The following is a 14,590-nucleotide window of genomic DNA, read 5'->3' as shown; positions in this document are numbered from 1 at the left end:
GGGGGGGTTGGTTGAATCATCTGCAATGAGAAGCCAGTTCTGACTCAGTGGCATTATAGTCAGTCTTATTGACACAGGTAGGTGATAGATGGCTACACACAGGCTACATCCACACTAATTCATTATAGTTTTAAAACATATGGCTTTTTCTAAGTTTACGCCTGGCGTCTACTGCTACTACTACTTCGAGTTTTCCAGCCCCTAAAATGGAGACTTTGGAGACACTGCTGGACCCGTTTTAGTGTGAAAACTCCTGGGTGGCATTGTAGTGTAAACAGGCAAAAACTGAGGCTTTTGGAAACGATGACACAGACAGCCACATACACTCCCTGATTGGGTCACGACTAACAGTGGTGAATGCAACATGGATAACGAATTACAAGCATTGCTGACCTTGTTGTCTTTGCTAGCAGCTGTTGTGCAGTTAAATTCTGCATTTTATTGCTACAACTGAAAAGGTCCACATTAATGTACTGCAAAAAGTCAGTACATGCTTCATAAGTGAGATTCCATTCATTTATTTTTTTAATATTACATTTCTTTGCCATGTTGAATTTGACACAACCATAGTAAAACCTGAGGAAGCTGCACTGTCCACGGGTTATTTTATAACCTTGTTCATGTAATTAGATTTAAATGGAAATCAATGGGTATTCAAATTGAAAAACTACACACATTTTCACACACAAAGCACCAGCTCTGTTAAACTGACCAGGAGATTCTGCTCGAGCAGGTTAAATGGAGCCTTCTGTCCTCACAGTCTTGCTGGTGCAGCCTGAGTGGAACAGTGGACAGGGGCCAGGGGTTGTTGACTTTCTATGTTGACCTGGGCATGACAGCTGCTCTGTTACTCTGACAGTTTACATGCGCCCTTATAAATTAATTAGAACCAAAGCAATATTATAGTTTAAGATTAAGATTATTGCAAGTGTCATGTCAGCATCATTAAAAAGCCAGGTTTTTCCAAATTACTTGCTATGCTCATAACACTTAAAATGAGCATTAGCACGTCTTTCCAGATACAATCACCCTGTTTCTTTGGACAGTCCTCATCCCTGGCTGCTGATCTTCACAGTTTTTCTGACACACGGAATTGTATTTATTATAAGCATATGCAAAAGCTCCAACAATCAGAATGGAGAAGAAACAAGCAACAGAACTTCACAGAAGTATGAAAGCAACTTATTCCCCGTCTTATAATTTGATGCTATTCACATAATCCAGTAGTGCTCTTAATGCGGGTAAAGTGCACTTGTTTTTTTGGCAAAGTGACATTCACTCATCGTGTCTCAATTGAAGGTTTTCCTCGCCACTGTCAAGTGCTTGCTCATGGTGGGAACTGTTGGTTCTCTGTAAATAATATGAAGCGTACTGTCTAGACCTGAGATCATTTTGTATCCAAAGTACAAACAAGTAAAACCATGTCTACATTTTAATTACAATCAGCAGGGAAGCATTTAAATCAACCTTTGTAAACCTGAAATTCATGTTTGTATATATGTAGAAAAGATTTGTATTTGTTTAAAAAAAAAAAAGAGAGACTTTGTGAATAAAATCTGTGAACAAATGATATCAGTGGTGAGGTTACAAAACTGCATGTAATACTCAGTGTGTGACACTAAAGTACAATTTGACCCTGAATCTGATTGGATAATGACAATCCACTCATAGAGTCCAATCAGAAAGTATGTGTTTCTGTTACATTCATCTCTGTTGCAGGTTCTGAAAGGTGTAGTACATTTTCAAGATGGATGACAGATGGGAGACAGCGTGGGTTCTTCCATGATCCAGGAGGGTTTAATTATATGTGATGATGCAGTAGAAAATAATGGTAAACACTGAATGTTTTGTGTAACCCACCTGGGTCGAGCCTGTGTTTTACATGCAGTTTTCTGCTTTGTATCTGTACACACTGTTCCCAAAAGCACTTCTTCTTTCACTAAACCGGAATACAAACGTCCCCAATCTCGTATCGTGATACCAGAAGATGGAGCCCCCTCCCCCCAGCCGCCAACCATAGCAGCCTGTTGAGCTCTTTCTAATGTTAAAAAATACATTTTTCATTTCACAGTTAACACTATAACACGTAATTAATGAAATCACTATCCTATTTAAGGTTAGGGCAAGCGGTATATTTGGTAATACTACAAATTATTGTCTTCCAATTGTGTGTGTCAAATGACTATTTTGGTGTAATCATGATTAACTGATCAAACCTAAAAGTTAGGCTTGTTTAATTCGCTCAAGACATCCAAGTCAGCAGTGTGGGAACATTTTGGTTAATTTGAATTTCTCACACAGATTTCCTTTACAGGTTTACAAAGATTGACTTACTTACAAAAAACTCTGGAATTATTTATGAACATCACTTTACAAGCACAACTCAACTCAAAATCTTTTAGATCATAATTTCAGCCTATATAGGGAATACTGACGAGAGATATTTGCACAAATCTGTCTCTGAGCCACTGATCAACAGACGGATTTCTGTCTGTCCAGCAGTGAGCCCCCCAACAAAACACACAGACTTCTCCATCCAATTCCCTCTCTTCCTGTCCATATCCTCCCCCTAAAATGAGCCCCTTTCAGCTCCCCCAAAAAACAGATCTCAGGAAGGGGAAAAGCAAAAGCAGAGGGAGGAGGGGGTGGAAAAGAAGCATGGTCTGGCTGCTCTGGCTTCTAATCTCTGTGACACATCACAACATTCAGCCTTTCCCTCTCTCCGACTCACACTCCTCTGAACCCCCCCCCCACCCGCACAAGCACGCACGCACGCACGCACAATCCCTTGACTTTTCCCTCTGTCTACTCAGCCCACTTGCAGGAGTTTGCTGTCAGCTCCACACTCTGACAACAGCATGTGTCAGAGCTCTGGCAGAGCTATTCATAAGTCTACTACACACACACAGACACATGAATAAGACTTTTCAGTGAACATGAGAAAGATATATTCCACACAGAGCCATGGGATTCACAATATGATACAGAAAAATCACAGTATATTTGGAGCATGTACTTGGTGGTATTTACTTTGTTCCAATAGGTAAAACTACACAGAGAGTGCTGGGCTGAAACAGCATTTTTTTCTCTGTATTAAAAGGGACGTGTATATATAGGTCAGAAAACAGAAAAAAAACATGGAGAATGATGATACATCAGTGGAGACTGAACATCTAACAGCACCTGCCTGAATTTAACTCTGGCACCAACTTCCACAGTTAAAAAAGACAAACCTGAGCTTCATTATCTAAGCTCTTTCTGTCTACTGTCATGTCGAGCTTATATTTTGAATATACTCAAAAATATACACAATAGAGAGCACGCTGCCTTTGTTGTTTAACTTATATTACTGAAAAAAACTGACAGCATTAATCAATTGTTTAAAGAAAAGTGATAAAGTAACCAAAATTTACAAAACAAATTGTAAGATATGACAAAATGTCAATACTCAAAATTGAGAGCTGAGTATCATTTCAGCAGCTCCTGGCAGATTCTGGTCCCTAGTACTTATTTTGATTGATAGAATATTATTGCTAACACTGGCCAGACCTAATGCCAATTATAGCATACGATTAAAAAATAAAGAGACATGAAAAAATTAAAGGGTTTTTAATTTTCTTTAGTCAAATAAAAGCAAAGATAAATCTCTCTGTGACACAATAAGCCTAAAGAGCAACGGCAAACCGCATCTTCCATAGAAACCTACAACAATATGCCAATGGTTAGCCTTATGGGTGGCTGGGGTTGTGGACGGGGGTAGTCTATTGTCAATGGGCTGCTTGAATGAACTAAGTATTATGGGGAGAGACTGCAAATCAAGTAGTAAGCCCTCCCTCAAAGCCGACCCCACTGTCTGTACAAAATCCACAGAGAAGGAGCATACAAGGAGAGTGACAGGGAAGGCAGTTTCCCACTGAGGCACAGAGAGGGAAATAGAAGCAGTTACCAAGGAAGGGAAGAAGGGGGGGGTGGTAACTGTCTGTGAATCAAAAAAAAGAGCGGGAAACACAGAAGTGAGAGAAAGAAAGAAGGGGGGTACGAAATGGAGAGAGAGACTGGCAGAAGAACAAGACTATGACATCAACGTGACAAACAAGAAGAAAGTATGCTAATTTCAGATGTCCTCAAAAAAATATCCCAGAGACGTTCTTCATGAATAATACCATTCTGCTTAAGAGTTGTATTCATGGACAGCAAAACCCACCTCCACCAGAACAGCCTTTCACACCAAGCTGAGTCATCTCCAGCCGACTCAAATCCCACCTGGTTACAAAGTGTGGTGTGACAGGTGGAGGGTGGGGGAGCCCCCCCTGCTGTATCTGCCATCTCATTGTCTTCCAGTAAACTGCATCCCTGTATATGTCATGTACATTTATGGTGTCGTCTCCACGGTAATAGGTTTGTGTGATAATAAGAAAAACCTAGGGTCTTGTACAGTTGATGTTCATGGGTTGACCATGTATTCTGCTCAGCTGGCCTCAATATGAGCAACAAAGTGATTAAAAGAATTTTTTACATTTTGGGAAATATGCTTTTTCCCCTTTCTGGGTGAGAGTTAGATGAGAAGATCGATACCACTCTCATGTCCGTAAGACAAGTATGAAGCTACAGCTAGCAGACGGTTAGCTTAGCTTAAAATAAAGACTAGAAAAGGGGAAACAGCTAGCCTTGCTCTCTCTTGAGGTAACAAAATCTGCCACCCAGCTACTCCAAACCTCACTAATTAACATGTGGTATCTTGTTTATCGCTACTTTGAGGTTGCTAGAAGTTAAAACGCCCTGCCAAGAAATACTTAATTACATAAACCCCCATAAACCACAACCTAATGTTCTAAAACTGGTTTATTTGTTGTTTTTTTTGTACATATCAAAAATTAAAGAAAAATAAAACTGTTAATTGGTGGACATTAGAGTTCCTGATGTCCAGGTTTTGTTACCTTTGGACAGAGCCAGGCAGGCAGTTTTTTCGCTGTTTCCAGTCTTTCTGCTTAGATAAGCAAACCGGCTGCTGGCTGGAGCTTATTAAACTAACTCGTCTCGTCTCAACTAACTCATCTAACTCTCAGCAGGAAAGTGAATAAACATATATTTTCTAAAATGACAATAATCCATTTAAATGATGGTCTGCGACTGAAATCAATAACTGCATCCTGCATGTAAGCCAGGAATGATAAAATATCTATCTTTCCTTTTAAGATTATGGTCATCTATGAGGCCTCCAGAAATGTTAACAATGCTAAGCCCATAATTTGAAATCTCTGACCAGTTCTTGCTTTGCAACTCAACCATAATGTAACATCATATCAAGATCAAATGACTAGCTGTTTGTGGGCATACCACAGGGTTAGCACATCAAAATGGATTTGATTTGCTTAAGGCTCAAAGGCCTTGCACTCATTATATCCCTGGTGCTAAGCTCTCCAGAGCCATGGTTTCCATGCCACATGTGCTGCTGCTTAGACTACTACTGGGGAGAAGAGTAACTATCAGTTTCTAAGCAGGCTGTGCATTCAATTTGCATTTTCTCACGCCACTCTCTGGGCCACTGGCTGACTGATGGAGGGCCTCCTTTTAATCATTCACCCAGACATAGGGGTCACTGGTTGGCCTGTGATATGAGATTAGGAACCAACATCAACATACACAATATCAAGAACCGCAGTGACTTAGAAGGACAAGCCACAAAATTGTACGGTAAAATGTGTGTCTGTCTGACTGTATCAATGTATTAACATCTTCCAAAGTGAAAGCATCAACCGCACTCCTTAACACACTTAACGTAAGGCTGGCTAGCAGCGTACTCCACATTAAATTGCATTTGATGTTTTTCCCAGACTGCTGTAGAATAGTGAGCTGCAAGCAAACACCAAAGCACTCCTGTCCAATCCCCAGGTCTGTTTTTTAATGGACTCCATACTGAGGAGCTTGAGAATTAGGGTGGATTAGTTAAAATAGAAATATCACAAATTACAATACTGTAGTTATAGGAGTAAAATCAAAGAATAGGTTGAACTTAATCAAAGAATACTAACTAAATCTGGTTCATCATTAGTCAGTATACTGTATACTGTTAACTCGCACACCTACCCCAACACTGACAAATAGCGGTTATAGTCTGTTTGACATTAATGTAGGTGCTCGGTTACTGGGAAAACACCTCAAGGTCCCTTATGCTACCAACACTGGGAAGTGTCCCAACTGAGAATTGAGATGATTGAGATACTAATGAGACAGTAGGCAGCAGAGATGGATCTCCTCTTGAGAAGGAGGGGTGGGTTAAGGGCCAACTGCTGTGTCATGTGTCACTGGCTGATCAAGACTACCTGGTATTCGCTTATGGTCACATAAGAGGACAGCTTCTGTTACAGCTGAGACAAAGACAGGCAGTTGTTTAACTGCCACTACGACCAAGAAAGAAACATGTTAATTAGCCATGGGCTAGGCTGGCAATATCACCAGGACTAGACAGGAATTTGCAAGGTTACATGAGGTCAACTGTAGCAGATAAACATTTTCAACAACAAGGTTTTCTGGTTCTTACACTCAAGCGAATATGTAAGCTAAACCTCACAGGCTTAACTTAACTCAAGGAACAACCAAAGATCCTGTCAATGTTCTTAAGAAAACCGCTGCCTACCTACTCACTATTTCAGAATTAGAAAACAGTATTAGCTAAATGTTATGTGCTCAAAGCAAAATAGGCTAAATCTCAAAGAGACCTACACTCTACTACTGCTAAATATGTTGAGGTCGGTGTGGGGTCAGTGGGTGACCACGGCCTGGGGGCCTACAAAAGGACAGAGAGTTCAACCTCAGTCACAAGTTCTCAGGTGACTAGCCATGCTAGTTTTGGACTGCACATCTTATTCTGCAACATGAGCATTAAAACCATGAAGCAGCTTAATAGTGCGGGATACTGAAGGGGAATACCAGGCATAGACCTCAGCACCCGTTAAACGAAGACAAAACACCATGGTTGTAAGCTGTGTGAGACAGAACTAACCGCCTAGGGAACAATTACTTATAAACTGATAATAGCAGCCAAATGTTTTACTTTTTTTATTCAAAGAATAAGTTGAATTCAGTCTCGTAAGACTGGGAGTCGTTCGGTGAAAACATTTCAATTGTGACTCACGTTTGGGCAAATTTACAGCAGAGGATGAGAAAGTCCCTAGTTACAGTTTAACACCTTCTAACTTCACCCTTGGCTGTCAAGCACAGAAACAACCCATCCATCCCGGTGTTTCATTTCATTAGCAAGTAACACATTTAACACAGCAACACATTTACTGTACAACAGTCAACAACTTAGTGAAGAGACGTTATGGATTAATTTACCTGTAGTTCCGATTTCCATTCATGAGGTCCCTGCCCGGTTCACTTCCCGGATCACAGTTGTCAAACGTTTGGGACTCTTCCTCCGTTCAATCCGGTGTCTCCTTCGGCTGTGCGCCGCCTCTGCAGCACTGAGTGGCCGAGTACCCTGGTCTCTGCTAGCACCCCTCCCTGTGAACCGTCAAAAAGGGGCCCTTCGGTACGATCGTTTCGCCGGCCGGGGGTTTTCGGCGTCCCCGCACACCGCCGTTCGCACACTGTCAACGTATCCAATCGGATTTCACTGCCACGGCGAAAGCTACTAGTTCCTCGACGCAACGTAGTGCCAGTGAAAACCTGCTAGTTAGCCAAGTTAGCTCGCTAGCCAGGCTTAGGAAAGTGGTTGGAACGGGGGAGAGCAGCTGTCAGGATATCATCACAGCGGGTTCTCTGAGTCCAGATGAATTCCTACCGATAGATGAAGGTTAACAGAAACCACATAAATCCGTATCTACGGTACAGCGAGCGTCGGGGTAGCTACACTAATTAGCTAGCTGGCTAGCTCGGCTGTCGGATAGTTGGAATTCTGACAGACGACGGCTACTTCTGTCGCGTTAAAAAGAGCCGCTGACACGGCCCCGCTCCTCAAGCAGCGTATCCCAACGACGTCGTCTTCTGTAGTTTGTACCTCAGTGTCAAAATAAAGCTGTCAACACCGGGCTGTATCCACCGATAAGTGTCAAAATTTTCAGTCTGGTTGACAGATCAACTCTGCAGGGCTTCGGCAAGCCAGCTAAATATGGTGAAGTTGCCTTCTGACACCGACAGGAAGAGGTGGGCTCTGTGTCACCAGACGTCAGAACGATCAACTCCGCCTTCACCCAAAGGTAACCCTACGTTTACAATACTATGAATAAATTACTGGATAAGAGATTTTAAAAGCCTATAATACATCCGAATCTGTAAATAGCTAGTTTTGTTTGAAGACTGGAAGTTTAGGGTACTTCTCTGTTGTAATGTAAAATGTGTAAACCTTGCTGAATCCCTTTTTATTTTGTGTTCTGACTTCAGTATTAGTTTTTGGAGAGTGTAGATTAAACTAAAATCCAAGTAAAGAATTGCTGGACTATATACTTGGCAAAGTGGGAGACTGCCCAGGGGCCCCCATTCCTAAGGGGCCCCAAAAGCAACAAGTTTACTCCATGTCATTACTGTCTAAATAATGATTAATCGCAAATTTGTGCTACAAATTTGCACTACATGCGGCCATATCTTGTAGAGGGACTGTGTCAAAATCTAGTCTAGCTAATTTGTATTATTTTATACAGAGTTCATTTGTTGTAAAGTTTTAACAAACTGCTTCCTTTTTTCTGTATTTTAATTAAGAGAAAACTTTAGGCAAAGTAGTATTATTCCGTCATAGAAGTACTTTAGGGTTGCAAACCCCAATTATTTTAATCAGAACATCCAACCATTATTTATATTTGATTAGTCTATAAAATGTCAGAATAGAGAGAAAAATGCCCATTATCTTTTCTTTGTCTGAGCAACAGTCAAAAACCATAAAGATGTTGAGTTTAATTTCAGAGAAACCTACAAAAACTAGAAAATATCCACATTTGAGAAGCTGGTACCAGTTAAATTTGGTGTTTTTGCTTTTAAAAAATGACTAAAATAATTATAATCTATCATCAAAATTGCTACTTTTATTACCTTTACCTTTATTGCTACCGCTCTCCATTAATTTTCTGTCAGTCAACTAATCATTTCAGCTCTGGAGTTCTGATGGAAGCAGGAGCTGGAGAGCCTGAAATAATGAAACGGACATATGTAGTGGGGGTCCATAGGTGAATTTGAACAAGTGAATAAGCTCAAGTAATAAGGAATTAAAAAACAAAAACAGGAGTAATAAAAAACAATTTTATTTTCTTTAAAAAATAACCCTCCCCAACAGAGTTCCCATACTATCACATACAGAGCCAAAATAATATGCTTCGTCCTTTCATTCAAATCTACTGGGAAGTGCTATGACAAGGACTGGTCTTGATCAGTGGCTTCAATATTGCTTAGTCAGACAGTGAGGCTGTGTGGAGAGGAGTGGACTCTCCGATGTCCACATGATGCATTTCCAGGGTGACTGCCATTTCGTCTCCCCCCTTTGCAAGGTGCTTTGTGGCTTCAGTGAGTGAAGAACTGCATCTGGTTTCAGTGGTGCTGGGAAATGCCCCCATACTGATTTTTTTTTTTTTTTTTTAGCACAGAATGAGGGGTAGAATACTGGCCCCAACTGTGAAAGGCCCGGCAACTGGTGAGCCAAAATACATAACAGGTTAATATTATATATTTATATATACAAATCACCTTGGACACAATGAAGGATCAGTAAAACGGTGTACAAAGGCATTTTGATTATGCAAGTTCATAAACATGATTTAAAAATCAAACTCATCTGATCTCTTATCTTTTGATCCCTTTCATCTCAAAGGGGCTCTGACCATCAGACAAGATTTGAGGCGCTTAAACGGCAACTGAGGTGGAATTTTGAGACCATCTCCACAGTGCCCTCTTGAGGATACACTCTGACACCAGTCACAATATTCATAATAATGACAAAAGGAAAAAGCAGTCTTTATAACCATTACACAATCGAGGCAAAACGACTGACAGGCAGTGGTGAGCGCTTGGCTCCTACCTCTACGAAAACCAAAATAAGGTGGCTCAGAATATCCAGTCGTTAAAATAATTACATGCATTTTTTTCATTAATCCAGAAAGTGACTAGATGTAAAGGCAGGGCATATTAAGTAGTAGTAATAGTAGCCCACCCTGTCCATTGTAACAATCCCCTATCTGTGCCGCCCATGCACACAGAGCACCAATGGGGATTGGCTAACACAAGCTAGGGGACTGGGGCAGGGGATGCTGCAGGTTAAAAGTGAAAACAGACAGCAAGGACAGAGGGTGATAATGGAGAAGGGGACAGTTTGGTTTAGAAGGAAATAAGGGGACAAGTGCATTTGAAGAGGTAAGTCTCTACATGCTTCGAAAGAGACTGAGAGGGCAGAGTTGTGTGTGCTTCTGCTATTCAGGCTATGAGTTGTAAATGGCTGCAGAGGGAAGAGCTTTGTGTGACAGGTGCAGAATGGTGTGTACAGGTACGGAAAGAAGCGCATGGGTGGACGTTGGCATCATCTCCACCGATACATGTTGGAATGTGCAGAATGAATGGAACAAGGTCAATTGCTGAATGTGAGTTCAGCTTTGCAGCACTTAAGTGATCACAGACTTTGTATTTGCCTGTATTCAAATCTACAGAGGAGTGTTGACCTTGCCTATTGCCTTAGTTACCTCTTTGTTCTGAAAGCTATGGGAGTGTCGGTTGTGAAAACTTCAAAAGCAGTCTGTGTGTCAAGCCTCAGGACAGACAAGTCTCACCATTTCGAAGTAAAATAAATCAATAAGTAAATAAAAAAAAGTGCCTCATATATCCTAAAAGAGCAATGCATACAGAAATAAAAGATTATCTTCCTGTTTAAGTGCCCCTTTTCCATTGGTTGGCATCACTTTTGGCTGGTTAATAATGCTGGTTTAGGTGCATGGGGTGCAAGTATATTTGATACACTCTATGCAAATGGTCCCTCTATTGTTATGCTAAGCTTGCCTCTATAGGCTAAATCTCTAAGGGACTGGCTAACCAGCACAGACAGTGCGGCAGGATTTCTCTCCTGTATCTACGATATGCTACACCTGCTCTTTCTGTCTCTGCTAATATAAAGACCAGAGGGCTAGCCTCACATGTACTAACAAACTCTTATGTGCAGGACTGGTGGCACCTACATGCTAACACTAAGTGCTAATGTACCATACCTCAGACTCCTCAAGGCTGTTTTAAAAAAATAACATTATTCAAAAAACATTAAAAACATGAATGTAGTTCATGACAACGTTAAAATGATACATGTAAGTGTGCGTGCCCAGTACCACCCCTCTGGAGGATCCCCATACTAAGGGGCTTGGAACACTGGCATCCGGCGCTCGGATGGGTAAAGAGGCAGCATCGTGGTGGCAGTTAAAAAAGTTTTCAGGATTTTTTTCTTTTTATCGCCTATTTTCCTCCCATCCATATTGCATACTTACATACATAGGAGTGTGAAGGTAGCGTACAATACAATTACATAATAATACCCACGTTTTAAAAATCCAACATAAAAAGAGCAATAGTCCTGGTAAAGTAAAAACAACAAAAATGACAATAATAATATTCATAACCTTTTGAGTGCATGAGGCTGTAGAGTCTGCCTGTGTTTTACAGGTGAAGGGCCTTATGTTTCTTGGATTTGGGTGATTGACTGGCAGGTCTGTGGAGTATGTGTAGTGGGCAGTCATTGGGAATAAGGGATGGGGATGAGGTGGTGGTGGTGGGCCGTCTGCCCACTCAGGTAGAAATGAGGTGGGAGGGGTCAATGGTGGTGATGGTTTGTGTAGCTCAGGCGAAGTACATGGTCCTCAGGGTGTCGTGGTGAATCTGAACAGCCTTAGCCAGCGCCTGTGGGTCCCGACCGTTACTCTGACCAGACACGTGGCTCCCCTCTCCACTGCAGACATGACAGGGAGAGAAGATGGAGAACAAAGATTAGTGACGCTTCATATGTGATTATTGGAATAAAGTAACCAATCGCACTGTCTCTCAAAGTTGGGGTTCAAACACCACATGGAGTCATTTTCTCAGGCAGAAAGTGTTGCATATCAAATATTAAATATTCACATTGTAACATGAAAACTCTCCAATTTTTGTGGGTTGTAAGAATTTTTGGGAACCAAAAATGAGGTCACCGGCTGTCAAAGTTTCATAAACCCTATGTTGTTTCTTTAATAACCACGCCAACCTGTCATGTTCTTTGTCCACCAGATGATAGCGGGCACGGAAGGCCACAAGACGAGCATAGTAGGCTGGAGCAGGGATGGAGACTGAGCGGGTACAACGCACGTAAGTGTGGCACAACTGGTAGGTTAGAATCTGTAACTCATCAGCCGTGAAACGATTGTCGTCCCAAAGGACGTAGTAATGAGACGGCCGGCTGGTACCCTAGAGGCAGAGAGAAGGCAATGAAAATTAGATGAAAAATATGCGCTAAAAACTAAACAACCATATGTGGGATTGGAGTCTAGGGCATTCAGGGAATTTAAAAACTTAATTACCCAAGAGTTTGTTGTATAGCACTTTGGTCAGCTGTTTGCTGTTTTTAAATGTGATTTATAAATAAATTTGGTTCAATTTGAAGAGCACAAGAGCATTTTGTTACCTGTATGCCTGCATGGCTGCACAGGTAGAAGTCAAACTCAAAGGGATGAGTGATGCTGGTGTCCACTGTAGTCCCTGCAGGAATATTCCCACTCTTCCCAATCTATCAAGAGAAGACACAAGGTGATGGTTATTAAACATATGAAAACAGGCATGTCTTCTGAAATGAGCACAAATTGTGTTAGATAATAAAAATCTCACTCTTTCAGACTTGTCAGCACAGAAGAGGCGTGTGTGGTGGCGTTTCTGCACCACAATGTAGGTGATGCCAGGCTGATAGTCTTTCTCCAGCTTGATGCATGCGTCTCTGATGGCCAGGAGCTCGTAATGGAGAATCTACACACAAGAGTATTCTTTATCAGCACTTAAGCTTATATTGTTAATTTTATAGAAAAATGCACTTTGCTACCATTATTATGCAAATAAAATAATCAGAAATCTAATGGCATCTAGTATATCAAACCCTTACCTGCGGCAACTGTCCCTCAGGAACGCCATCTCTGTAGAAAATGATTCTGGTGGGCTTGAAGCGAGTCGACTTGTAGAACTGAATAAGCAGCTCACGCACCATGTAAGACAAATCTTCAATGATCTCCTGCCTGGGTCTCTGGACTCGCACTGTGGCACAGTATCTGCTGGGATGAGCATCCATACTGCCTACCACCTGAGAGAGGGATAGAGTTGAACGTGGCACTGTCAGCGTTATTGATTTGAGTCACACTGGTAACACATAGGCAAAAAAAAAAAAAGTGGTTTGCATAAAGGCATCTGTCAAATGTATGATGGAGAAACAAAAAAAAAAAAAATCATGTTAGTGGACTAACTAGCCACTGTCACACAAATTAAAACATAATAAAAAAAAAAGAAGCATTAGAAACAACAAAATATGCTGCAGAGAAAAAAATATAAAAGTGTCTATTAATAGTATTCATGCTGCCACTGTCTCATTGTCCCGTTACAGTTGCCAGTCGTTTGTCCCAATGTACTTTTGTATGCTGGCATCCCCTGGAGGCTGCGATTGGGAAGTGTGAGAGGCTCAACGTGAACCTTTCATTTTTCCTCCCTCAAATCCTTCCACTGCACGACAGGTTTCCTCCCCAGTCCGGAGGATCAAGGCAAACCCACTCTCCTTTGCCCTTTTTCCGCCCTCTCTCTCTCTCTCTCTCTCTCTCTCGGTGACTCAAGCGTTTGTCATGATTTCTAGGCAACAATGCAGCCAACCACAGCTGAGCTGAGGTCAAGGGCAGACGAGGGTTGACGTCATTTCCTTTTTGAACAGTGAGTCAGTGATGAGCTCACTAACTAGTCGTTCGATACTTTTTTCTTTGTTTAGACTCATTTACTGTGTATTCGAGTTTAAACAAAAGTCAAATTATCTACAGACGTTTCTTACGAATTTACCTCTAATTTGATGCCTCAGAAAAGGAGTAAGTTGGTGTTTTGAAATGTTCCGATCAGCAAAAACACTTCTACAGCTCTACAGGCTAACTTGCTTGGTAAGTGTTATTAACAGCCTGAGAGTACACAATACTTGATAAAGCTGTAAATTAGGGCTACAACTAATGATGGTTTCAATTAAAATCAAAATTAATTACCACTGCCCATCCCAAGTTACCAGAGCCGAAGGTGATGAATGCTTCTCAGTCCAAAAACATAATAGTATTCACCTATTTATTTCTATTGTATGTTCATGTTAACAGTCAAAATAATAGTGGATAATATTGATGATGTTTATATATGAGCTGAACGTTATTAGAGATTAAAGATGTTGAAGCTCTTCTGTCTCCAACATATTATTTATGGCTGTGGGATTCTTTTCTTACCACCGCTGCTGTGCGTCATGGCCACCCAGTGCCACTGTCACCAAGCAACCTCAACCATGTGCGTTTGTTTTTCTCTGACATCCTGAGGTCATTTGCATTATTTACATGCCCTTGATGTTTTCTGATTTGCCTATAAAAAGGAGTGCCCCCCC

General features: G+C 41.3%; 2 protein-coding genes across 3 annotated transcripts in view; both read right to left on the bottom strand.

Annotated features, from left to right (window-relative positions):
- Positions 1-8,096, bottom strand: part of ago3a (argonaute RISC catalytic component 3a) — a 38,869-nt gene extending 30,773 nt beyond the window's left edge. For both annotated transcript variants that reach the window (XM_023401807.2, XM_023401808.2), the window contains exon 1: positions 7,339-8,096. In XM_023401807.2, coding sequence (XP_023257575.1) covers positions 7,339-7,357 — 19 coding nt within the window. In that variant the 5' untranslated portion in view covers positions 7,358-8,096. The remainder of the gene's footprint in view (positions 1-7,338) is intronic.
- A 1,124-nt stretch (positions 8,097-9,220) lies between these two features.
- Positions 9,221-14,590, bottom strand: part of ago1 (argonaute RISC component 1) — a 19,735-nt gene continuing 14,365 nt past the window's right edge. Inside the window, exons 15-19 of the mRNA XM_023401814.2 lie at positions 13,085-13,279; positions 12,817-12,951; positions 12,617-12,718; positions 12,200-12,399; positions 9,221-11,908 (exon numbers count right to left, since the gene is read on the bottom strand). Of these exons, the coding sequence (XP_023257582.1) occupies positions 11,800-11,908; positions 12,200-12,399; positions 12,617-12,718; positions 12,817-12,951; positions 13,085-13,279 (741 nt within the window). The 3' untranslated portion in view covers positions 9,221-11,799. The remainder of the gene's footprint in view (positions 11,909-12,199; positions 12,400-12,616; positions 12,719-12,816; positions 12,952-13,084; positions 13,280-14,590) is intronic.

The sequence above is a fragment of the Seriola lalandi genome, unplaced genomic scaffold (genome assembly GCF_002814215.2).
Source record: "Seriola lalandi dorsalis isolate HSWRI2012SDOR001 ecotype SW California unplaced genomic scaffold, Sedor1 jcf7180002053771, whole genome shotgun sequence".
NCBI classification, from domain to species: domain Eukaryota; kingdom Metazoa; phylum Chordata; class Actinopteri; order Carangiformes; family Carangidae; genus Seriola; species Seriola lalandi.
Note: the sequence above shows the minus strand (reverse complement) of the source record. Positions and strands in the feature narration are given on the sequence as shown.